Source organism: Pholis gunnellus, assembly GCF_910591455.1.
Source record: "Pholis gunnellus genome assembly, chromosome: 1".
In the NCBI taxonomy this organism is placed as follows: domain Eukaryota; kingdom Metazoa; phylum Chordata; class Actinopteri; order Perciformes; family Pholidae; genus Pholis; species Pholis gunnellus.
In genome coordinates this window covers 18861484-18887968 of record NC_136528.1, presented here as the reverse complement: position 1 = coordinate 18887968, position 26485 = coordinate 18861484, and the positions used below count along the sequence as shown (strand labels likewise).

The following is a 26485-nucleotide window of genomic DNA, read 5'->3' as shown; positions in this document are numbered from 1 at the left end:
ACCTACAAACCATATTTAATGATACTATTATCATCGATACATTTCAGAGGGAAATATTTTTACAAACAGATTTTACATATAAACCGTATGATCAGTTTATAACATGCAATGTAACAGATTAAACTGCAATACAGCAGCAGCAAATATGAAGTAGTTCAAGTTTCCTCCCCATTGACCAATAACCAACTATTCAACAACATCAAACTTACACTAATAAAAGTAATAATGATAAAATATAATTTAAAAAATTACATTTCAAAAGGGGACGTTCTGTATAATACGCACCTTTACTAAAGTAAAATTGATTTGCATGACTTCATCGCCTGTTCAACATTGCCACCTAGTGGCGCTTACCTGTAACTGCTGTTGATGTCACATGACCTACTGCTTCCTTCCGGGACGGACAAAGAGAAAAACTAAGGAATGGTCAGTGTCGTCACTGAAACCGGCCACTAACGCGCCAATTAAAAGTCTTCAAATGGACAAATTATCTAAAGATTCAGATACGACAAAATGCAGAGGATTAACGTTACATGTAAAGAAACCGAAGCGGATAAAGTACACACGGTACAAAGTGGCCACTGCGCGACAGTTGGTGACGTAGCTGTCTCGTCCTACGTATTCCTTGTACGTTCATGTTTGGCTCCAGCGCGGGAACAAGTAGAGTTGCAGATGTGAGCTCGGGTAAAAATAAAGTATTGGGGAAATCAAACAGTCTAGCCAGACAGACAGCTATGGATCCCTCGGAGGTGGAGTTCCTCGCCGAGAAAGAGACGGTGAAGATAATACCAAACTTCAGTTTGGACAAGATTTATCTGATCGGGGTAAGTAAGTGTGTTTGCCAAGACGGTTAAACGGATCACTCGCATGACGTTAGCCTCAATAGCTAACGCTAGCATAACAAACCTTACAGTCTGATGATGAATTGTCTTGCAATGGGGATTCAGGCTTTTACTGTGTGTTGTATGGGTCAGAAGCACCAGTGCAACGACAACTAATGAAGCCAAAGCACCAGCTGTAATCTGCAACATATTGTTGAGCATTAAACTCTGTCTTTCTGTCCTCAGGGGGACCTGGGTCCCTTCAACCCCGGACTGCCTGTTGACGTTCCTGTGTGGCTGGCTCTTAACTTCAAACAGAGACAGAAGTGTAGAATTGTTCCTCCTGCGTGGATGGATGTTGGTGAGATATACAGTGTAAACAAGTATTTAAATAAATGATACAATCTATATATTGTATTAAGGAGTTACAGCTCTTTATTCAAGGTATATAATCCTTATATTGGGTGACCTATTGAAACACAAGACTCCATGTTTTCCACGGTGCATCCTTCATGGCTGCATCACAGGGGAATATGTCTGCGAGCATCATTTCAACACATTTTATCTAAAGCTTCATGCTTCTAGTATCCTTGGACACGTTGGGATCTCCACTAGAGTTTGTGTTGGTTTGACGCTTGGCACACAACTTGTGTTTTCATCTCTTCTCTGCTCTGTGGAGTTTCAGGAGGTTAAACCTTCTTCTTCACTGCTTTCACAATCCAAAGTAAAGTTTCAAACGCTGAAACAAATAGAATCACTTTGGACTATTTTGCAATGTTTGCATTAGACATGACGATTTGAAGTAAAACAATTAGATGTAAGATTACTACATTCATCTAGAATCAGAAGTAAACATTCTATTAATGAGAGGATTTGCATTTAGTTTGCATACGTACATTATTCATAACATTTGTGTTATTATTTACACTTTGAACTGTTAAATGGGTTGCAGGTACCTTTTTATGAGGGCTGGCATTATTCTGGAGTTTTCTTATTGTCAACAAATACCACAAAAGACAAAAACTAACAACACATCAGTCCATCTCTGAATAGTTTCTGACTTCTCTACCCTTTCTTTGGCACTCAGCCCCAAGCCAAAACCCAAGGTCTTTAACAACTCTAATTGGAACTGTTATGACTGGGATGTCTGAGAGATACAGACATGTATGTCTTCCATCTTGCAATGTGGTTTATTAAACCACTGTTTTTGACTTGTTTATAATGTGCAGAGAAACTGGAGGAGATACGAGAGCTTGAGAGGAAAGAGGACACCTTCGCGCCTGTTCCCAGTCCTTACTACATGGAGCTGACCAAACTGCTGCTGAACTAGTGAGTCATTTCAACTCAAGTGATCCCCCATGCAGAATTAGGGCCTTCCGTCTTATTGTGCTCATGGCGTTTGTCGTAATTAAATGCTCCCTTATTGTCTGTGTATGTGGCACTCTACGTCACATGGTGGTTTGTGTGTCTCTGTAGTGCGTCCGACAACATCCCTAAAGCAGACGAGATCCGCACGCTGGTCAAAGACATCTGGGACACGCGTATTGCCAAACTCCGCCTCTCCGCCGACAGCTTCATCAGTCAGCTGGAGGCTCATGCCAAGGTAAAACTGACCATGAAGATTCACACACTGGGATGTTGGAGCGCTGTAACAATTAGTCAATTGACGGAAACATATTCAGCATTCAAAAATGCCCAAAATTCAGTAGTTTTAGCTTCTTGGAATGTGGATATTTGCTGGTTTTCATACTCTGCTGTGATGGAGGACTAATAATAATTTGGAGTAGAGGTCCAAAAGAACAAGCAATACGTGAAGCTGTTTTCCGGGGAACCTGTGATGGAACCTGTCATTTTTCTTTAGACTAAACGGAGTTATAATCGACGGATTAATCAACAATAAAGAAGATGTGTTAGTTGCATAGATAGTGGTAACGTCGCTGCATACATGTACAGTCTAATTTCAAATGGCCACTGGAGGTTTTGTTGAAATTCAAGAAAAATGTAAGCACCGTGTAATTATTTTTGTGCATCTTCAAGAGATGGCAAAACTCTGAACATGCTTTAGGTACAGTTGAACAGGATTAACAGCCACCCTCAGTGTCAGTTACCCTTTAATCCCCTCATCTTGTGGCCCGACGGCTTCCTGTCTCCGTCATATTAAGATCCAGCAGACGTGAGCACACTCGTTCACTGCAGTCATTAGAGAAAGAATGTTAGATTTATTTGTTTCAAACTGACCACGTCTCCTGTCTCACTCTGCTTCCTTCCCTCTACAGCTGGACAACCTGACCCTGATGGAGATCAACACCATACGAGCGTTTCTTCTTGACTCGCTCAACTGCATGTACAAACTACGATCCAATCTGCAGCCTGGTTCAAGTAAAGGACAGTTCACAGACTATTGATCCCCAAGTTAGAGGAAACAGGTTTGGATCTTGGACTGAGCATCTGATCCGCCTTTGACTGAGGATTGAACTTTCTCACCAGGATCTCTCATCACTCAGAAGACTGATTTCTCAGAAATGTAATTCACCAGATTTATGTAAATGTGTGATTGAAGCTCACTGAGTTTTACTCAGCTTTTTTTTAAGGAGTTACATTTGTTTTTGAGTGATTGCCCCATGCATATGAAAAGCTTTATATGTATCTGCTGTTTGAAACTGTTTGCGCATATTTAATGTCATTTTGGATGCTCACTGAAGATTATAATTGCCACCATTTTTTTTGTATGTCTGTACGTGTCACAATAAACTTGCGTATTTCGGGTATATACTAAAGTATACTTCTTTCCTGGAAGAAAACAAAATTCACTGTCGGCTTTTTATTGGGCATTTTTTGGACAATTTATAGAGAAAACAATGAATCTACAACAGTAGTAGTAACAACTGTGTGATTCAGTTTTAGGATGAAATAAATGTCTGCCTATTAGAATAAGATTTCAGGTTTAGCATACTGGGCAATTTAAACTCAGTGATACAAATAATAAGGAAAAAAAAGCATAGTAGTGTATAAATAAGAAATGCATCTTTGTCCATAACGGACTGTTGAACACAGAGATCACAACATATTTCTGTGTAATGGTGTTTAGAGGTGTTCTTGTGGGGACACTTGCCCTGTATTTGACCCATCCTAAATATTTAAGAGCCGTGGGGAACCGTAGCGCAGCATCTCAGGACCAACTCCAGCTCTGAGGTCAGTGCTTAGGAGGGAAACTATAGAACTATCTAAAACCTAAAATGAATGTCCTGTGGGGTGAAAGGACGCCCACATTCTAACCAAGACCCACTACATTTTTTATTTAAAGACAGTGGCAAGTTAATATTGGTTAAAGGTATGACATTCAAATGCTAAAAGATCTAAAAATAATCTTTGCCAACAACAGAACTGAGTCTTTTTATTTTTCTACCGTCCAACTACCAGCACCACAAACGGACAACGGTTGATATTTAACATTTTTGAAATATTTTATTTTCTTTTTTGTCTGAAATCACAGCCATATATTCATAAATACCTAATTACTACATTCAACAAAGAATATATTACATTACAATGAATTCAAACAAGTACATTTTAAAAACAGGATTTCACAGCATCTAGACATCCTCCACTGAGTGATGGGGCTATTGCATGGGCGTGCGTGGGCTGGAGACACAGGAAGGCTGGGTAAGACGCACACTGAACTGCGCCTTGGCAGCTTACCTCAGCAAGCCTCTTCTGCTCTGTAAAAAAATGACAGACTACGCTCTGCATCCACCGGATCCTCTGAACTGGGCCTCCTTTAGAAAAAGGTGTCGTGATTGAATTGGTTCTCAGAGATGCATTTTAGATAAAGGAATTGTGTGTCGGTTCTTGGCATGCACATATTTGAAAGGTGTGAGACGTACAGTAGACACTTGAATGTGAAAATGTTAAGTCCCTGATCACTGGCGTTATGTGTAGAATGTCCATCATGTGGACTGCAACTCATTCACATGCTCCCAAATTATTGAGGCACTTATAATTAGCATACTGTATGTGCTTCAGTTCTTATAAATTCGCTTTTTGCACAAGTTTCTTTTTTTTTTTATACTGTAACCAACTGTCCCACCACTATAACTTGTGCAGCACCTTAAGACAACTAGAGTTACAGGGTAGAACGTCAGGTCAGCGCTGGCGGGGAGGACGACTTGCAGACAAGTTGTAAATGTGTATGAGGCTAGTTAATTAAACCCATCTGATTTTATGTGTACTACAAAATGCCCGGTTTGAAAACTTCTTTTTGTGTGATTTCCAGTCTGTTATTTATACATGTTGGGAACTTTGGATAGTGGGAGTCCTGAAGAAAAAGGGGGGTCGATGCAGGAAGGAGATGAGTGGAATCAAAAGGTATTCAGCAGTGGAAGATGGCTATTCTGGTTTGAAGGTTTGGCTACCTAATTGCAACTCAATTAAAAATGAAGAATCCAAAATGCTACCTTTTTTTTTTCATTTTGGCACAGTGTCCTCATGACTGCTGATAAGGGCTTGTAAGGCGTAACTGTATGCAAACGGTCTCATTGATTGAGTCTAATGCTATATAATGTCATACAAAGTGAAGTGAAAGGTCCAATGGTAGGATAAAGCATCAAGAACCAGTTTCATCAGCTGGCTGCTTAAGAGACTCTTCATGTCTTTACAAAATCAAGTATGTCAAGTGACCAAAGTAAAAAAAAAAAGAAAAACGAATTATATTGTCACTGTGGATCTCAACTGGTTTCTGTAAGAGAATATCACAAGCGCACAGCAGCAGTGACGCTGACCAGAGGAGTTGTTGGTGGGCATTAAAACAGAGAGACACATGTTGCTGTGAAGGGAGGGAGGGAGGGAGGGAGGGAGGGAGGGAGCCATGTCTCAGGACCTCTAAGTAAGCTTTGCTGAGCTCAGACGCCAGATGAGGTGGTAGTGGCGGGGTCAGGAGTAAGAGGAGTGTATCCTGTTCTCTCTCTCTGTTAAATGTCTCTAAATGAGCTGTTCTGGCCAGCAGCAGTACAAACACTAAAAACAAGGCTTTCTTTTCCAACCCCCCCCCCCCCCCCCCCCCCCCCCAAAAAAAGCATAAACATATAAAAATGGCAGGCTTTTTCTTTAAAAGAACAATGATTAAAGTAATAAAAACATACAAAATCTTTTAAGTCTTCATATTATTTACAATACAAGGCTGAAGCACCTTTTAAAATTCTTATTCTCAAATTTTCTATTTCGAAATAAAACATTTCCTTAATTCTTTCCAAAAAATGTGCATTTTCTAAGTTCTTCCCTAATTCGAACAGTTCTTTGTTGTAACACAGTACCACCAGGTAGTTCTTCAGCTTTTATTCTTAAGTGCAATTCCAGTTCAAAAGCTCATGTGGCCACTGTGGTAAAATCAGTCCCGACAGACCAGAAGCCTCTGAAGCGTTCCGAGTCTCTTGACGACACCCCTCTTGGGGTAGCTGCTCCCTCGTTGGCAGGATTGTCTGTGTAGCTGTGGCGGTGAGGGGACGCAAGGACTGAACAAGAGAGCAGCGGGGACTGAAGCATGTGTGACAAATAGGTGTGTGTGTTGATCTTCAGGTACTCCTGTCCCATGCTCTCTGGGTTGGCTACATTGGCACACGTTAGTGGCTCGTGGCACAGTCCCTGGCTGGCCACAATCCAAAGACTGTCTATCCTTCACTGTATGGTCCTGTCTCCTCTGCATTCATCTTTCATTCATCCATTCACTCAATTCATTCATCCTATCTAGCCAGCCATATTCTCCTCCATGGAGACACGTGGACCCGGCCATGAAAAATAAACTCTGGGTGTCAGTCTGAAAGGGCAGTAGGCCCAGGGCCACCGGGTCGGCGTGTTGGGGTCACCTGGGAGGGTAGCCCTTGTAATGGCCGCCTCTCGGCCAGTGTGTCTGTGGCAGCGTCAAACACTTCCTGAAGTGCTCCAGCTCGGCTTGTAGCTTCTCCCTTTCCACTGCCAGCTTCTGTCTCTGGGTCATCAGCTCCTACACGACCGGGGACGCAGAGAGGGAAGACATCAAATATAAAGTTAACACCCAAAAAAAAAGAAATTCACAACAATGAGGATATGATTTCTGTTACATGGCATCAATACAACGGTGGGTAAAAACAAAGAAGAAACCACAATGTTATGGTGCGTTCATTCATGTTACAAACTGAATGAGATGTTTCATCAGAGGGAAAGCATAGATTTCAAGGATTATTAGAGGTGTATCTAATTCATACTCAAGGAAGTGTGTGTGGAGAAGGGACATGTTAAGGGGTAGGTATTGATGAGTTAGGGCTTCGAGATGATGAAAAGTGTATTAGAATTCACAATAAGGGCTGTGTGCGCATGCTTCTTACCCCCATGCTATGAGACAGCTGCTCAGCAGTCAGACTGAGGTTGTAGTTATGAGCTTCTAGTCTTCGACACTGGCTCTGCAACACGTGTCGCTCCAAACTTTGCTCTAGAGGACAATATTGAATAAGAGAGAATGGGGAAGAAGTTGGGTATTAGAGAAAAAAAAAAGCTGTGAGCATTGGCTACTTTGCAGAATCCAGACCATGTGCTACAGCAGATGCCACAAGGTTAATTTACCACTAAAGGACCCTTCAGATGCATATGTCTTCATGTTTAAAAAAGGAAATCAAAAACACCTGTGACATAGCGTGTTTTTAAAAGGCTTTGATTGATACATATATCCTATACAATGAGATATTGACATATTAAACGGGGTAGAAGAGCCATACAAACAGCAGAGTTATGAGAGTTTCAGCAGCATCACTGCATGTTCTCTGTAGCTGCTTACCTTCAACGTATTCCTGATAAGCTTCAAATATAGATTCAATCCCCTGCCACTTGGAAGCAGGAGCCTCCTCTTCCTCCTCGTCCTCTTCTTCCTCAGAGTCATCCGGAGCAGACAGGTCCTCCCTCGTCCCTGAGGCCTCCCGGTGAAGGGCTACAGAGAAGTGCTGCCCGTTGGGCTGAGGGTGAGCAAGTGAGAGTGGATGGGGAAACGAATGTGCATTTGCGTGAGATTGTGAATGCGGTTGCGGCGGCCGACCAGGGGCGCTCTGAAGCTCTGGAATGTTGTAGTGAACAGAGGACTCCTGGAGGTGGGACGTCTCCGACATCCCTGTGGCTTCACCTAAAGCACACGATGGGAGAGAAGGGAGTTTTTGTAGTATTTCATACATTTTTATTAAATTCAATAGTGGTGAAAGGATTGGTTGATTAATCATACAAATAACAATTATTTCCATTCTATCAATTGTCAGAAAATCAGAATTCCCACTCTTTTAGAGATCATGTTCCAGGACGTTTTCAATGACGATCTAGCAGATCTGTGTAAGTCTGACCTTAATGACGTGCAGTCTATGGCTATAATATATATATATGAAATCATCTCTTACATGCTTATTGTCAATTATGACAAATTAATCAAATAATAATATTATAAACAAAACTTCCACAGTTGCCAACCAGCAGTGACTGATACTTACATTTTTAAGCACAATGAAACTTACATCAGTCAAAGTTTTGTACACTTAAGTTACAACCTGCATGTGCTACCGTGTGACCTGACGAGAGGCCAGGGTGACGTCTTCAAATTGCCAGTCCAACATTTAACAGAATTCGATAATCAATAGTTGCTGATTAATTCTATGTGGATCAACCAAATGTTTCAGCTCTAGATTAATTGATCAACGAAAAACCATTCTAAACAATTCAGGTGACGGATTATTCAATTAATAATAATATATAGCACCTTTAAAGAGTTTACAAAGTTAATTTATCGTGCAAAAATACCAAACATTTGTCCGTTTGAGATTCTCAGAAATGCAGATGTTCTGCTTTTTGGACCATTGGTTGGACAGAGCATATCATTTGAAGACATCACCCTGGGCTCTGGGAAATTGACATTTTCTTACTAAAAATGTCTGTCCCTGGGAGACCTGTAGCACATTAGTCCCCATCGCAGACAGATATCTATTAACGAGGCTTGTGCTGTTTACCTTTATGCTTCTGCAGAGCCTTCTGAGTGGACTGAAGCACAGATTCGTGGAACTGCTGGGCAAATTCCTCCGGGGTGAAGCTGTCCCAGGGTTTGGTGCGTCCGTTGATGCAGAGAGGGCCCTCTTTAGCCTGCAGGGGGAGTTGGGGCCGCAAGCTGTTCAGTAGGCTGGAGCTCCTCTTAGAGACCGGGCCCTCACTGGGCCCCCGGGCCTTGTCTGGGTAGACAGCTGGAGAAGGGGGTTCCTTTGGTCTTAATGTCTCCCCAAGGGGTTTTGGGTGACCATTGGGGGACGCTGGGCAATGTGAGGAGGGGCTAGAAGGTCTGACACTGTGGTGGCCTTCTGATTCGGAGGAAGGCTGGGCAAATGCAGAATCTGCAATCATTTGAACATACGTGAGTCATGATGAGGTCAAGCTCCACATCACTAAGGATGGAACGCCAGATACATCATACAAGTGCATCATTATAACACTAACCCATTACTAAGGAATAATTAAGGATAATTAGGGATGAGAAAGTATGTATGTTCATGTTCATTAGTGTCTCACCAGAAATCTGTGCTGGAGGACTCTTACACAGCGGATGAGGGGCATGTCTGATGGTGTCCAATGTTACGCTCTTTTCTTTAATTGCCTGAAGCATTTCAACCACCCTTTCATTATCTAAGAGACAGAGAATTAGTTAGTCCTGTCTGTATGTAACTTACTCACAAAATGTGTGTGTGTGTGTGTGTGTAAAAAGAGGTTGAGTGTGGCCTGACAGCGTGGGATGCAGTGCGCTGCCATCTGTAGGCAGCAAACAGTAAATCAAGAGGATTAGACTCAGATCACTGTAAACCCACTGCCGCCACTCCCAATTCCTTGTCAGTATGTGAGCGTATTACTGAAAGTGTCTACAAACAGAACCTTGACACAAGTCCACCTCTCTAACTGGGGCAATGTAAGGCATTTTACATCATACATACATTGCTTGAAATATGCTGCATCTAATACAGGGGTTTGAGGGTGACACAATCGCTGTCTGACCCCTTTATGATTTCCCTACAAGGCTTGAGTCAACGCAGCGCATGTAAAGCAGGCAGAGCTCAGCTGAAGTGAAGTGTCAGCAAGCTGAGAATCACTACTTTCTAAAAGCTAAGTGAGCATTCAATTAGTCCTCTAAACTTTGCTGAAATGAGATGCCAAAGAGAAGAGACGTGACATGAGGACTGGATGGGGATGTTTGTATGGCATGGAAAGGGAACTGGGTCAGTTCTGTAATGTAGTGGTTTCTAACTAGCTTGCTGAGGCACACTGATGTGCACTCTGGTATGCCTGGCGATAAAGTATTTATCAATGCCAATAAAACATTTTCCTTCGCTTAATTCTGATATTTTACCATTGAAGTGGAGTTAGCTTCCTGGGCACACCGATTCTTTTCTTAAACAATAAGAGAGCCATAGTTTATTTAACTAAGAGTAGCTAAGAGGCATTGTTACGCACAGTTGAAGTCTTCCACTGGTTAGCATAGTTCTTGAGACATAATTAAACAAAACGATTGGTAAGCAACACTAAAGCTTTGTGTATTACTATAAATTCTCTTACCTTTCCTCTGCTGGATGGTGACATGGGACAGTTTGAACGTGGTGAGGAAGCGCTTCTTATCCTCCAGCTCTGGTGCTCGGTCCATTTCCTCAGGGGTGAAGCGCGTGCTGAGTTGGGGAGGAGGAGGGGGAGTGCGTTTTGAGTGCGAGAAAGGTGGCGAGGGGCTGCGCTCCCTGAGCCGCCTCCTCCTTTTCCTTCTCTTCTGCTGCACCAGCTCTTCTCGCCGGCCCACCGTGGTCAGGCCAAACACTCCCAGGAAGTCCAATTTCTGTGCAAGAGAGGCAAAAATAAATCTTATGTTTAGTCACGAGTGCTTGCGGAAAGCACAGAAAACGTATATATGTGTTAGCAGGTGTTTTACCTCTGTGGAGTCATCCAGTTTGAGTGGGGGCTGCTCTGCTACTCTCCGGAGATGAGATCTCACCTCCTCCTCATCACTCTCATCATACGAGTCATCCAGCTCATAGTAGTAACCTGCAGCAAGCAAAGAGGTCACTACTGACACCTCACTTTTAAATCCTCTAATAAAGTTGACTGTTGAATAAAACAAGATCAATTCCATGATTTTTCAAAGCATGTGATCAGGTGTAGTGCTACAGTGTGATTACCTTTTTCCCTGGCCTCCCTCCTCCTCTTCTCCTCCAGGTCCAGCTTGCTGACTGGCCTTCGGTGCTGCTGTAGGAATTCGTCAAAGATCAGCATCGCGTCTGGACCCATCCCCACTGTGGCTACCTGTCCCATCCCCGGCCCAGGGACCAGTCCTAGCCCTTGTCCGTGTCTACTGTGCCCCGGGTGTCCCTGGAGGCTCTTAAGTCCAGCGTTGCTTTTCATGGCTCCCTCCAGTTCATACTGGCTGGACAGGGGCAGTGATGCCCTCTGGTGGCTGAAGAAGGTGTGGGTGGATTTCTCCAGATCAGCAAGGAATGTACTGGGTTCCGGCAGGCCCGGAGGACCTCTCACTGGGGGATACTTCTCCATTGCTCCCCCTTCTCTCCTTCGTGCTCCATCCTCATATTTGGAGGGCCCCGGGGCCAGCCGACTGAGCTCATAGTGTCCCATCCCTGAGGGCTCGTGGTTACGTCTGGACTCAGAGGGGGTTTCTATAAGAGATGCAGGGTTCCACAAGGTGGTGGGAGGGTGGTGTTCACGTGGTGGCTGAGGAGGTTTGGGGGAGATGAGGGGTGGAGGGGCGCCTAAGTGAGGGTGGAGGTCCCGGCTTCCTATTTCATGGTGATTTGGTATGGATCTGTAGAGATGCAATGGGACAGGGGTCATGTTTATCTGTTAAAAATATTGTACAATGCCCGTGTCTCCTCTAAAATGTATTAATCGTGTTTTCCAATTACACATGCAACAAGGAGACACACCATAGTGCTTATATGCCATGCCTATTTCCCTTCATCTCTGTCAGTATGTCCGTGGGGTTGTGTCTGCAAAGCAGTGTTATCAAGCTCACACAGAGTAGCCCAGAGCAGAGTGAGGATGTGGCCAAGACACACAATGTCCTCCAGATATACAGGCCTGTTTTTGATCAGTTAGATCCTTGTAGTGTGGCATGAACTCACATACACACACACACACACACACACAGACAAAGGGAGAGAATAAGTCCAGAGAGCAGTATTCTCCTGACAGACAGGCAGGCAGAGAAGAAAATGATCGACACAGAAAGGGTAAGGAGAACGATGGCTTGTCAGAAAAGGAATCAGAGTCAATGACATGAGATAGAGAAGAAGTATATATATATGTAATGGGTGAACAAGGGTGAAAACAGACACTTATATAATAATAATTTATAGTAGTGTAAAAGAAATGGCAACAGTGAGGAAGAAAGAAAGGCAGATGGCTGATGGACACTGTCTCGAGTGTCTTTCCAAATCAAACCTGGCAGGATCGCACACTGCATGACCAGTCAAATTATCTATGCCTCCCTGTTTGTGTTTGCGTTTCTGTGTGTATGAGCGAGTAAATGTGTGTTATCGGCAATCTGCAGCCTGTGAGCTGTGATTCTGCAATTATACCGTTGGGTTACTGATAGCAGACGTGTGTATCTGTCCTGTACTAGCAGTTCAGAATTAACCACATACTCACTTCTGAATCGCACACAACAACACAAACACAGGCACAGTAACAAAGGAGGGTAAGCAGGGGGCTTACGCTGAACAAGGTTGAGAGGATTAGCCGAGAATTAGCCTTTGTGTATCTTAGCCATCCCACTCGCTGCCTGTTTGAAACCCCGAACCCACGACTTATGAAACAGCATCAGGACATCCTCATCAGGACCCTACTTTACACCCTAACATAGCTGCCTGTTGGCCTACATGTCAGGCCTGGAAGTAAGCATGGACAGCAGTAGACCTGATGCTCCTGACCAGGTTTATGTTTTTTTCCAGGCATGCTTGAAAACAAACCTCTAAAGCCTGCCAGCTTCTGAGGCTTCAGAACACAGGCACAACTGTCCCCATAAGGCCAGCAGAGACAGACACCAAAAATAGTTTCCACTGAAAGCATGCATGCGTTTTTGGTGTCATAGAGCCCCCAGAGCTGCTTGTCTCTGTCAGATTAGGCAAAACAAGTCTGCAATCGCCAAATCGTGTGTAAATACATACTGTCACAGCATGTGGTTAAACACGTATCTGGGTTTGAAATCTCTGCACATGTTGGCTGGACTGCAAGGAGTTTAGTCTTGTGAGTGTTGTCTCACCTGTGTGGGTCTGTCCTGTGATCTACTACGTCAGCTGGCCGGCCCAGGTCCAGGTGCTGCTCCAGAACCTGCTGGCGGAATTCAGACACCTGGTACTGACGATCCTCTTTCTCCTGCCGCAGCTTACGCTGCCGCGCCAACCACCTCTCCTCCTCGTTGTTCCTCTGAGCAATCATTGAGGCCGAGAGCCCCGTCAATACAGCGCTGGACCCCATGTAGAGGCCGTGGCCCGGGATTAGACCAGGGATGGGATGATGTGATTGGACCATTGACGAGTGGAGTCCTGGCGGCACTGGTTTGGGAGCTGGAGGTGTGGGATCTTTGGTTTTCTCTGTGGAGGGAAAAGGCCAGTGTTAAAATGTAGGGGTACAACTAATTGTTTTTCATTTGATGATTATTTTCTGAATTCATTGATGATTCGTTCAGTCTGGAAAATGTCTGACAGTGGAAAGTGTCCATCACAAGACATGGAAAAGAGCACAAATTCTTCAAATTGCATGTTTTGTCTGACCAACAGTCCAAAAATTGAACAATAATAAAAAAAAGAGTAAGGAACAGCTGACTTTTTAGGCATATAGCTTAAGAATTTACTTAAACAATTAACTGATTATCATCAACTGTTGCAGGTTTAAACAAATAAATTAAAAAAAAATAATAATTTGACTCGTTCATAAATTGCCTCATTGTTTCTACTGATATAAAGTGTTTATAGGGACACGTGTTTACAGGCAGTAGGATTATAGCTTCAGGAAGCTACAGAGGAAGCACGGACACATACCAGCCCGATTAGGGGTGAGTCTCTCAGGCTTGGTTCTGTCCTCCTGCCCCCTCATGGCATGGAGCTCAGCCAGATAGTGGCTCTCCATGGCCTTGGATGCCTGCAGCTCCTTATCCCTCAGTGCTCTCTCCTTCTGCCTCTCCAGCTCCTTCTCTCTTTCTCTCTCCCTCTCCCTATCCCTTTCGCGCTCTCTTTCCCGCTCCCGCTCTTTCTCCCTCTCCAGCTCCTTCTCCCGCTCCCTCTCCCTCTCTCGTTCTCTCTCCCGTTCTTTCTCTCTCTCAGCCTCACGCTCTCTCTCTTTTTCGCGCTCACGCTCTCGTTCTCGGTCCCTCTCTCTCTGTCGCAGCTCATCCTCCAGCTGAAGCCTAAAAGATAGACAGGGAGGTAGAAGTAGAAAGATGCCAGTTAAATTAGAAAGTAATCCTGGCACACCGCTGAGATGTATTGTATGCATGCACTTGTGACTGTACGTATGCGTGAATTAAGGTGACTTTACCTCTCAGACTGCAGTGCTGACATTGAGGGGTGCGTGAAGTCTCCAGGGTAGCGGACCCCCGGTAGGTGCATGTGAACAGCCGAGGGATGCATGGGAGGTAAAGCTCCCCCTCCTTGCAGCTGATAGAAAGGTGACCTCAAGGCAGAGAGGCAGAACGGGTCATCCATCCTAAAAAAAAAGAAAAGAGAAAGAGAGAATTCAGTCACTCTGTGTGACGGTGCAGCATTCACTTTAATTAACCCGAGCGCTTCCATCTCACAAAGAAGCAACATCACGGGGTCTTCCATCTCTCAGGGAAGTAGCAGTATCTGTCAGCTAACCTCAATCACCACACAGCAGCAAGCGAGAGACTGTGCTGTGTTTTGATGCACAACTTGTGTATGTGTGTGACATCCACTGCGCATCCCCTCATTAAATCCATTACAGCGCAGTGTGTGATGGGTGCTGCAGTCCTCTGATCTTGCTGGGTTGACAGACCAGGGGCACGCTGCCTGTGTCATAAGCCCAAAGCAAGCAGGGTCCTTCTCAACGCACACAGAGTCCACACGATCAAACGTAGTATACATTTAGATTTTCTGCTGCTGGTGTTTTCTCTGTATGATCACCAATACGGAACATTATGAATTACCTTAGACTAAACTAATTTAAAATGGTCTTTATGAGAGAATGGACAAACCTCAGTAGTGAACAGGATCTTACCTCAGATGAATAAACAGCTCAGGGATTATTTTATGGTAATTTATCACAAAGCATGCATGAACCATCTCCAGATATATAGAGTTAAGTGGCAAAACCAGCCATGGCTCTCTTTTAGATGTTCATATTTTATTCATAAGCATAATCTAGCTCGGGTAAAGACAAGGAAAAGGGGTCTCGCTATTAACTGGCTTTGTTTAAGAAGCTTCAAAATAGAAACAACTCCTTCATTAATAAAGCAAACGCAGAGTTTTGTTCGTCTCAATCTAAAAAAAATAAATATTAGGTATCCATAGACAAACTGTCATATAAGTGTAGTGCTTCTCCTCGTTTTATGAGCACTCTAATTGAGCAAGCAATAAAGCATCATTACAGCAGATATGAAGGTTGTAAATTACATTACTGCAGCTTTTGGCAATAAACAGCGATCTATATGTATTTTTAAATCAATCTCTTAAAAGCATTTTGACACAGCTGACCAGGATGTTTTTCAAACAGAGGCTTCATAGCAGCAGCAGCAGCCTGTCGGATGATATAATATATAAAGCTATAATTCAGGACTGCAATGCATCTGGTATGATAAACTCTGCTCTTATGTGTTGCAAAGAGGTATCCCAGTGTTCAGTGCAATAATGTAATGTTTTTACATTATACTCTGGGACTTCTGTTTTAACAGACTTCCTTTCTGTCCATGATGATACTATGGGTTTTGGTTATTTTTGTATCAGTTGTTTGCATTCTGTTACACTGCTTTTGGTTTAACCTGGAACCAGATTTGTTTCATTTTTTCCGCCACCTGTCTAATTCACATTATTCTTCACTTCTCTTACACTTAAGGAAATCCCTCCCCCAGTTAAATAAATAAAAAAATAAATGAAGAACATCAATATTTTACCTCTGGGAACATGAATTCAAGGTCAGCGATACACTAATGTGTTTACTGCTGAGTCTAAACATTACAAATACTTAGTTCACTCATATGCACTGGTTTGCACAATTTGCTCTCAGAGGAAATGTTATGCCAAGTCAACAAAAACAAACTGATGGAGAGACTCACCTGTATGGCGTGAAGGAGGGGTGGGGCAGGTAGCTGGGGTGGTAGTAAGCAGCTGCAGTGGCGGGGTCCAGGCCCAAGGGCAGAGAGGACATGCGGAGGGCATCCTCAGCCGTGGCATAGGGCCGGAAACCACGGAGGTACTCTTCTGGTACATGACCTGCATTAGGCAACTGTCTGGGCAGACTGAAGGTGAGAGAGGCGGAGGAAGCACAAGAGAGAAAAGCCACGGTCAGTTTGATTTGTATGTGTCCACTGTTACGCTTTGAAATAATTGTTTCTCAGCACCAACGTCAACAAGACAATTGTTTGTAATTTGTTGCGGCTGCTTATTCCAACAGGTTAAATATATGAATTACTCATCATGCACTTAGAAGAGTGCGTGTAGAAACTTCCTTTTAAATTGAAACATGTAAACTACTCAAATCCAGAGACACAGGCAGAGCCGTGTGAGACTCACTTGAGAGGCTGGAACCGTGAATCCTGCATGACAGCACCGGGGGTGAGACCAAAGGCATAGGGGTTTCCCAGGAGGTGGGCAGGGACTGAGGGGCCACCCTTTTCCTGTGGGAGGTTCCCCTCTGCACCCAGACGTTCCCTGCTGGCCCCACGAGGGCCCGAGTCAGCCTGGAGAGAGATGCAGAGAGAGAGTTTAGTCATTGTTCGTGAAGACCTGTGACCGTCGCGGTTGTCAGTGCTCATGGAGCCCATCCTGTGAAGGGGGAGACGGGGAAAGAATAGGACTGTACGGTGCAGCAGCCTCCCTCACTCGTCTTCCTACCTCAGGCCCTATTATTCACTTTCTCACACAACCACCTCCCTGTAAAAATAGATGCATCATCATTTCTCTGGGGGGAATATAGGACACAATTGGTGAAGTAGGCATAGAGTGGTAAAAAAATAGAAAACAGCCTCACTGTTTTTCTCTAATTGTATACAACAGATGTCATCTGTATGATCGATGAAGATGAGGTAATGGTAGATGTACAACAGCAGCACTTCTAAAGAGATGATGACTTTGATCTTGGCAAAGTGTGTTTGTTTGTGTGTGTGTGTGTGTGTGTGTATGCACATAACTTAAACACTGACATCTAAAAGAAAGACAACAGAGTCAAAAAAGCAACATCCCTCTGCCTCTGTTTCTCTTTCTTCCCTCTCTCCCTTTGGCAGCAAGCCTGGTCTCACTTATCCAATCCCACAAGAAACACACACACACACACACACACACACACACACACACACACACACACACACACACACACACTCAGCAGGCACATACACTGTTTCAGAGCTACAGAGACATCCTGCTGTGGGAGTGGGAGTGCATTTTCTGAAGTTTTGGTTTCCCTCTGCCTACAAATGCAATCATAGAAAAGAGAAACGTACAACCCTTGCAAGTTGAACAAGGAAACTGTTTGTGGAGGGATACACAGTCGAGGAGGATTTTCGCAGATATGATGGAACAGTTAATCCCACCTCCCACCAAACGAGAATTCAAGTTCAAGTTAGCAAGGGATCAACTAGATAGAAAGACCGGAAAGAAGGAAGAAAGGAAATATAGAGGAAGCCATAAAGCGGAGCAGGAGGAGAAGGCACTTCTTGCCCCACTAAATTAACCTCTGGGCTCCCTGGGATTAGAGAGAGACCTTACAGCAGCACAGGCCTCTCTCTCACAACTGCCTCCGATAAAATAAATCCAATTTAGGGAGCCATTACCTCCACGTCCTGCTCTGCAGCCACTGACCCAGACTGACACTGATGCGCTAACATCCAATCTTAAATGCCGCTAATGTTTAGACTCCCCACATCCCCCTTTGTTTCTTAGACGCCCCCACGTTGCAGCAGTTTAATGTTACTGTTTTCTCCTTGTTGTTTTTTGCGCTTCACTTAACAGTAAGGCACTCTACTCCCTCCCACCTATTGTCCCTGTAAACCCCCTACACCACTCTCATCCTCTCAGAGCTTTATGAGCAAAGGAAGAAGGTGGACCTCCCCCCTAATCAGCAGCCAACTGGAAAAGAGGTTAATATATGTCAAACGAAGTTAATATCAGACTGTGACTTGGGAGCGGCTCTCTGTGTGTTCCTTCTTTGACCACAAAGTCTATTTTTATGTATCTGCCTAGATGTCCAACACTACCAATAGCGGATGGGTGGCTCTCTGGAAGGCTTAGTAAAAGAAATGGTGGTTGGCAAGCAGACAAACGAATATTCAATTTTTTTTATCTTGACCCACATGGACTTGCAGATGAAGTCATGTGCACATGTGTGTATTTCTCCAGTCGATCCCCTCCTGAGCATCAAAAAGATGTACTGCTGGCAACATAACTCAACCACAAATCAAGCTGTTGCATCGGAAAGGGACCAAATTTAAGAAAAGAATGTTATAGTTAAACCAAACAACAATCCGCTGACCACTTTTGATGGCATCACAACACGAGAACCTTCTTAGCTAATATAATCATGCATGGTCTATTTATAATCTATTTATAGGAGATGTTGACTATCTGGTATTTATCTGGTGACTAGAAGTTGATATGAATCAAATGTGGGTTGAAACCGGCATCATCACAGAGTTTGTGTGTGATGGGGGGGCATGGTTTTATAATCATGGCTATGACTCAATAACTGTCAATTGGTGCAATTGCCAGACACAAATCATCAGTAAAATGTAATCAACTGTTCCCTTTCAACAAATTTCCCAGAAATCCCATCCTAAAGAGGATGGAACAACGGTGCCAGTAAAGCAACAAAGTATGGTGGTGCTGATGATATTTGGCAACTGACTGGCTTCTGCTTCTACAAATATATTGCCGCTGAAAAACAGAAAGCTCTTCTTATATTTGATATGATCAACAAAAAAAGTAATGTAGAAACCTGTTTGTAGATGAGAATGTGTACATATGCACATGACAACTGAAGCTACTCTGTGTGTGTGTGGATGCACGCCTGTAGAAAACCATGCAAAGGTGTGGGTGTAACAGGTCAGCACCTTGAAAAAGCACATACACCACCGAGATAGAACCTCCCAACCCCATTAGAGAGGAACCTTAGTCACTCAGGCACCTACACATCCAACCAGCCATTTTGACCTTTCACCACCTGCCAAAAAACTGCCTACTATATAACACACACTATTCAACAGCACCATGCCATATACAAAGTACAGAGCACAAATACAAGCACTCAGACTCAAAGACACATCCATTAACAGCCATCTTCCTCTGTGTGAGCCAGGCCCCTGTAACCCCCCACTGAGGGTGGGAGACCCTGCGTATTGTAGAGCGCTCGTTTACGCCTCTCAGATGGAGCCATGAATCCAAATTGCCAATTAAAAAGCAATTACAGGCAGCAGCGGGAGCAGACTCCTGCAGTCATTAAAGCAAAATGCCAACGCACCAAGCCCTCCCTCCTTCGCTGCCTTGCCTATCACCCCCCCCCCGAAAGACAGACTCCTATCTCCGCCTGAGAGACACCAATCAACCCTTCTAACACACAAGAAAGCAGGACACACACAAATGTGAACACAGCAAGAAACAAGCTTTACTTGTATGCTTTACAGGGGGTCCAGAGACTCGTGCCTCTGTATGCAACCCTGTATTTCTCCTCTCTCTATCAGTCTGCATTGAAAAACACAGGTTGGTCATGACATGGGGCAACGGTATCATGCCCAAAAGGAAAATGTGGAATAAAACTTGAATAATAATAAAAGGGAGACAAGGGTCAAGGGCAAAAGGAAAAGTTCCACAGGGTCGACCCTTCTTCCTTGATGCATCCTTCCTGATCAGTGATTAACAATGGAAGCAAAGCTCCCAACAGCATCATCTTTGTTTGAGAGACATTTTGATGGCGCGTATGTATGTCTGTAGCCCATACGACCCCGAGGCTCTTTGTGACCAGAGCTATATGTGCTCGCTGAAGCGGCACCGCGGAAATAGGGGAGATGCTATTACGCCAGCTTTAGTGACGCATCCACGCTGTCCCCCGTCCTCCACCCCCTCACCCCAACCTCTTGTCCACATCACCTCCCATAACCTCCTCATTCTTTGGCTGGGTGGCCCCGCGCGGCTGAAGGCAACACAAACCCAGTGACACGACCTTTTCCATTTGAGCTTGACCTCTCAACCACCGTGCAAAAGCATACAAACACATGCACGGAGGGTGCTTCTGTCTCATTATATCTTTTTTTCTGCTCTTTTAAACTTGTTAAGCTGAAGGAGTGGCACAAAGGGTGACATCATTGGAAGAGCTATCCTGTCTCTCCAGCCCCTCCCGGCTCTGGTTGACCCTTGAACGGCGGAAAGGTCATTTCGTAAAAGGGTCAAGGGTGGGGGTGGGGGCGGGGGGGTGGGGGGGGGGGGGGGGGGGGTTGTCCAGGAGAGAGGACAATAGTCTGAATGCTACCACACATAGCTGACTAGCTGACCTCACTCACCCTTCGCTTCTTTCTATCTCCGGGGAACTGTCAAAGTGTCTCGGAGAGTTTCCGCATGTTGCGAAGTGCTGTTCGTAACTGTGCGCTTGGCCTCGAAAATTAGCCCTGAGCTGAGATAAGAAGGCTTAAAGCGAGGCCATAATCCATAATCCACTCCTTATCAAAGCAAGCAGCTCTCCCTCTCTCTCCTTATTTCTCTCTCTCTCCCCCACTACGTAACAGAGAGCGGGGTGTCAGGGTGACGAGGCAGAGGATGCACTTGACTGCTTGGGTGAAGAGGGTGAGGCTGGAGATGGGGGGGGGGGGGGGGGGGGGGGCTGGGCCAAGGGCAAAAGGGCTAAGTGGGAGGGGGGCTGGAGGGGCACAGATGTTAGCTGCCGTTGAGGCTGTCACCTCGACAGCCCAGTGGCAGCTGGCATTGTTTAACGCATGGAGTCATTGGGAGGGGGGGGGGGGGGGGGTTTGAGGGAAGCAGACATTCACAGACCTGCCAGCTATGTCACATGTACATATGTCAAATACTTACTGCCACACTCTGGGTTACAGGCAATCAACATTATCCATTAACTCCCTCAAGAGCCTGACTGTGTGCATGCTTGTGTTGGCAAGCAAGCTGAAGACTGAGAACATTTATCAGGAGAAAATACACCGTAACAATCTGAGACCGCTGAAAGAGCAACTGAAAGAAACGAAAAGGAAAGAAAGAAAGAAAGAAGAGAGCAGGCTCAAGGTCAGTGTGGTGGGTGTTTGAATGTGGTTTTACCTGGCGTCCCTCGCTCCTCCAGAGGCCGTTGCTCGTCTTTGTTGGAGCAATGGTGACTACAGGTGGAGTGTTTGGCACGCTGTGGCCCGCTGGGGGAACCAGGCCAGGCCCTGGACCAAGGGGACCCCTCTTGGGTGTGCTGACCGGGGAGCTGTGGTTGGTGGCTGGGGAGGACACTGGAGAGGACTCACTGCTGATGGAGGACGCAGCTGGAGAAAGACAGAGACAGGGGACATGAGTTCAGTGAAATAATGAGCATAAGACAAGCTAATAGCCTGTCTATTGCTCTGTCACTATAAAGGCCAATGTAACAACAGTATGATCCTGTAGCTCCTTCACTCTGGAATAAAAAGGGGTTGCAGAACTGCAATAGCAACAAATCACACACACACACACTCACACACACTCACACACACACACACACACACACACACACACACACACACACACACACACACACACACACACACACACACACACACACACACACACACACACACACACACACACACACACACACACAGAGGGCCAGATGGATGGCCCAAGGCCCCTATTATGAAGTGACAGTGATCAGGATGAGCAGCCCTGTGAGAGTCACACAGCCTTGACATGCAGGAGACATATACACACACACACACACCACAAGAACACCCTGCTTGGGAGTGAACAGCTATACTGAATGTATATACAGTCAGTGGCGCTTGCAGCCACACACACAAAACTCCCCCCTCCACCACAGACACGCACGCACGCACGCACGCACAGCAGGTGGTGAAAAGCTGGCCCAATGAGCTTCTCTGCTGCGCTGTAGCTGTGCCACATTAACAAAGCCCTCCAGGGAAACCCTGTAGCGCAGGGTCACGGTCTGGTCACATGCCTCGCTTTCCACACATCTCGCTTCCTCTCTAGTTCCAAAGCTCTCATATCATACGCTCACGTTCACATACGTTTATCAGTGCGATTTCATCTTTACAACCATACATCTTTACCCCCCCCCCCCCCCCCCCCCCCCCCATGTACAAGCTTCACTACCATTTGTCCACTGTCTCTTGCCTTCATCTTTTTTTATTCTTCGGTCATTCAATTTTTTCCCGAAGCTCTGTATCGTCTCTACGTTTCCCCTCTTTCTTACAGTGGTGTGCTGTAGGTCTCTGCTCAGTGAGCGAGCGCAACATTACACAGTCAAACTGGGTCACAACCCTCTCAATGGGACACACACTTGGGCGCAGCAGCAAGGACAGCAGGAGATGTGCTCTTATGTGTGTGCAAGTGCAGGTAGTGTGCTTTTGTGCATAAACCGCGCTCACATGCAACCACAGCAGCTGAAACCTGGGGCCAGTTTCAGGTCTACTTCCTCTCCAATTATCACCATCGGAACAAAAAACAGCAGATCTCTTACCCAAAAGCCATTTCTTCCCTGCTTTGGGAACAGACAACGTCATCCTGTGAAAGGTGCAGTCAGGATATTGACTGATTTTAAAACACCTCATTCTACCTAATCCCACTAAATAATGGAAATAATCAATAATGGCATGGGGGGGGGGAGATGATACATGCGAGTTGTGACATGAAAAATTATAGGAGAGGTGGGGAGTGATTGGAGGGAAAAAAACAGCAAGTGAGAGTGCAAAAGAGGTGCAAGGTGAGGCGAGAGATGGAGGGGCAAGCAGAGAGATAAGGGGTGCAGATGGGTGAGTGGGTGGCAGGCACAGGGTGGTGGACATTGAGGGGGGGGGGGCATATCTTGTCTGCACAATGGCAATTAGTGGCCTAATCCTCCCCCCCCTCACCTCGGAGAGCCATTACTCTCCCATGCAAGACTAGGCCAATCAATAGCAGCCCACTCAGCCTGGGGAATGGAGCTACACTTAATACAGCTCTAGTGTCACAGCCTATTCAGTCACCACACACAGATACACACACAGACACACACACACGGATGAAGGAAAAAATAAGGCTGGAGGGAGGGAAGATGCAGAAAGGAGAGGACTGCTAAGCAACAGACCTCTACTCCATCTATTTCTCTTACCCCCCCTCTCCTCCCATCTCCCCCTCCTTTTCCATGTAGAGGCAAAGCAGACTGGAGGAGAGGCAGGGCAGACTAAATAATTAAGAGCAGGAAGAGAAGCAGGTGAGGGGAAGAAGGAACTAAAAGAGACAAGGGCCATGCAAAAGCTTCATTCTCTTCTTGCAGCCCGTAGAATCTGTGTTCACATCTAAGCATCCTTCCCCGCCACGTACACACACACATAATACAGACAGCTATTATTCCTCTATCATCCCCTCCTCCTCTCTCAACAACACCCCACACAACCACCACCCACCTACCACCCCTTCATACACAGTAATTCCTTTTCCTTCTGTTCTTCAAACACAGTGCCTTCCAACCAGACGTAGAACCGTCAGACTCAACACACAATTTTCATAAACACATTTACAATACTTACTGCCGGTGAGGGCTCATGGGAAATGTCTGAGAGACTGGTTACATGTTCGCATCTGTGCATCTATGAATGTATCCCTTTATATTCCTGTTCAAACCATAGAATGTGTGAATGTGTGTGTCCATAAGCCTCCATCCATACCTCCAAGACTTCCTCTTGTCCATATTCAAAACCCATATATCTTTATTCAACAATCACCCCTACTTCACATGAGGGTGCCATCTGATAGAAGAAAAACCATAGATGAGACAATTGGCACAACGCTGGTGTCATTTCTGCCATATGCTCCTCCCTTTCCATCTATACAGAGAAAAGATGGCCATACATGTTGGTCCTGTAGGGAGCTAGAGGAGGCAGAGGAGGAGGAGGAGGAGGAGGAGGAGGAGGAGGAGGAGGAGGAGGAGGAGGAGGAGGAGGGAAGCACAGCATTCGGCCCCAGAGTCTAAAATAGGCTCATCAGCTCTCAACCTGCACTTCATTAGCTGTACTGATTGTCCCTTTCTTGGTGTGTGTGTGTGTGTGTGTGTGTGTGGTGACGGGGTCGGGTGGGGGGGACACAAAGAAAAAGAGAGAGAAAGAGAGAAAGAAGAGGTAGAGAAAGAAGGAATGAGCAAGGAAAAGAGAGAAAGAAAGCAATCGCTGTCTCAGTCCCAAGCTGTGTGTGATTAATGTGAAGCTCCTTTCTCTATCGCCTCCTCTATTACCAGTCCCACTCTCCCAGACTGCCTCCACACTTGACCGCTCAAGCTGAGCCACACATGTACGCACACACACACACACACACACACACACACACACACACACACACACACACACACACACACACACACACACACACACACACACACACACGCACACACACCTACACACACACACACACACACACACACACAAAAGATACAACCAACAGCAGCAACAAACAAACAAACCAAGCAGGGGTCGGAGGCTGTGGCCAAGTGTCCCCGCATAGACGGCACCTTCTAGTTCAGCCACTGACCCAATCAAAAAGCCACCACAGCTTTTCAGCAGGCTATTTCATTCCAGCAGCTATAGCGGTGAATCCCTCTGGATCACGAAGCCTTGATAGGAAGACGACACCACACAAAATGTTTTAGTGTCGCCAAATGGCCCCTACCGATCTTCCGCCACCACCACCAAAACAGCCAAGCATGGCCAGCCCCAGCCATGCCGGGCAGAAGGTGCACTCCTCCACCCCGCCAACACACCCACCCCCCCCCCTTCCTCCCCCCCCCGCCTCCCTCCCAGCATGCATTACAACAACATCAGCACTTAATTAAACAGTCCATTTCACACCTGGTGTGCATAGCAGTGCCCAGCCAACCCTGCATCCATATGCCACCCCACCAGCAGCACAAGCCTCAACACGTGCACTCTAATACACACAAACATCCCCACACTTACAGACACACAATAACCACTGATGCACACAAACACCACACACACCTGCTACTACAGTATTGGCCATGCACTGACAACACAACACAAAGCCTGTAATCTGCATCAGGGAGTGGGGGGAGGGGAGACGCACACTGTGTGTGTGTTGCTGTGCCAGCGATGGAAAGAAAGACGGTACAAGATGGCGGATGGAAAAAAGAGGAGCAATCCTCTGTGCCTTCTGCTGACTGTACAAACTGTATATTATGCTTAAATGCTGCTTTGCTACTGAGCAGAGTCATGTGAGGTGTAAGGTTGCTGCGTATGGAAAGGAGAGAGAGAGATAGAGAGAGAAAAACAAAACAAATGAGCTTGTTTGTGAGTGTTTCAGGGACAGTCACAGCCTGAGGGGTTTTGCCTTCAAGAAACACTCTCTCTCTCTCTCTCACGCACGTACGCACGTGCACACGCACACACACACACACACACACACACACACACACACAAGCCCCAGGCAGGCTCCAGATGGAGAGGTCAGAGACACACTGCCTCGATGTCCCAGCATGCTCTGGGCTCCCAGAAAAAAGGGAAGCCTCCGGCCACACGCATACACATACATGGACTGAAACTGACAAACACCAAAGGTTTTAACAAATCCACTAATTACTTCCAATTCCTCTTTTTTCCAGCCAATTCAGCCCATCGATCTTGTACACCTCTACTCTCCCTCACTTCATTCTCTCTCCAGGCACTACAGTTGGTGTGAACGCCGTCGTGACATTCTGGTGGCGTGCATGTGTCTAGAGTGTGCACGAAGAAACAACTGAGAGGATTAAACCCGGGTCTGCCTAATTAATCAGATATCAGCAGGCCTGCCTTTTTGAGGCAGTGTGTTATCTGTGTGAGTTGTGCGTTTGCGCACACATGCGAATGTACACGGGACGAGAGTGTGTCCTTTACGCTGCTCTGATACTCATTATCCATCACCTCCCCTCTTCAGCGCAGCACACAGTACACATATCTATTCATTATACTAACCACAGACAAGTGGCAATGTATGTGTCTGTGTCTATGTCTCTGTGTGTATGTGTGTGTGTGTGTGTGAACAGCAGCCGTGCTCAGGGTCTTAAATCAGTTCAGCGGCTGATGGCAGTGATACTAGTACTCAAACCTAACTCATTTCTCTAGGCCTTAGGACACTGAGTCATGGCACCTCATATATACTGCAATACTCACCTCAAAGCATGAACCAGAGGGTGAGAGACACAGAGAGAGAGAGAGAGAGAGAAAGAGAGGTTGAGTCAAA

The 26485-nt window shown here is 45.6% G+C and overlaps 2 protein-coding genes across 4 annotated transcripts in view; one reads left to right on the top strand and one right to left on the bottom strand.

The window, feature by feature from the left end:
* The first annotated feature begins 630 nt into the window (after positions 1-630).
* On the top strand, positions 631-3554 carry gins2 (GINS complex subunit 2). The gene is made up of 5 exons (XM_079164143.1): positions 631-824; positions 1068-1182; positions 2051-2150; positions 2298-2424; positions 3098-3554. The coding sequence occupies exons 1-5, from the start codon at positions 636-638 to the stop codon at positions 3224-3226; spliced, it is 660 nt and encodes a 219-aa protein (XP_079020269.1). The 5' UTR covers positions 631-635; the 3' UTR covers positions 3227-3554.
* A 2362-nt stretch (positions 3555-5916) lies between these two features.
* Positions 5917-26485, bottom strand: part of gse1b (Gse1 coiled-coil protein b) — a 37881-nt gene continuing 17312 nt past the window's right edge. For 2 of the 3 annotated variants that reach the window (XM_079172067.1, XM_079172068.1), the window contains exons 3-16: positions 21341-21549; positions 16604-16770; positions 16147-16329; positions 14394-14561; positions 13898-14262; positions 13120-13450; positions 11024-11661; positions 10777-10889; positions 10416-10683; positions 9381-9494; positions 8831-9205; positions 7624-7962; positions 7178-7281; positions 5917-6816 (exon numbers count right to left, since the gene is read on the bottom strand). In XM_079172067.1, the coding sequence (XP_079028193.1) occupies positions 6676-6816; positions 7178-7281; positions 7624-7962; positions 8831-9205; positions 9381-9494; positions 10416-10683; positions 10777-10889; positions 11024-11661; positions 13120-13450; positions 13898-14262; positions 14394-14561; positions 16147-16329; positions 16604-16770; positions 21341-21549 (3515 nt within the window). In that variant the 3' untranslated portion in view covers positions 5917-6675. The remainder of the gene's footprint in view (positions 6817-7177; positions 7282-7623; positions 7963-8830; positions 9206-9380; positions 9495-10415; positions 10684-10776; positions 10890-11023; positions 11662-13119; positions 13451-13897; positions 14263-14393; positions 14562-16146; positions 16330-16603; positions 16771-21340; positions 21550-26485) is intronic. The other variant, XM_079172069.1, reaches the window with a different exon arrangement.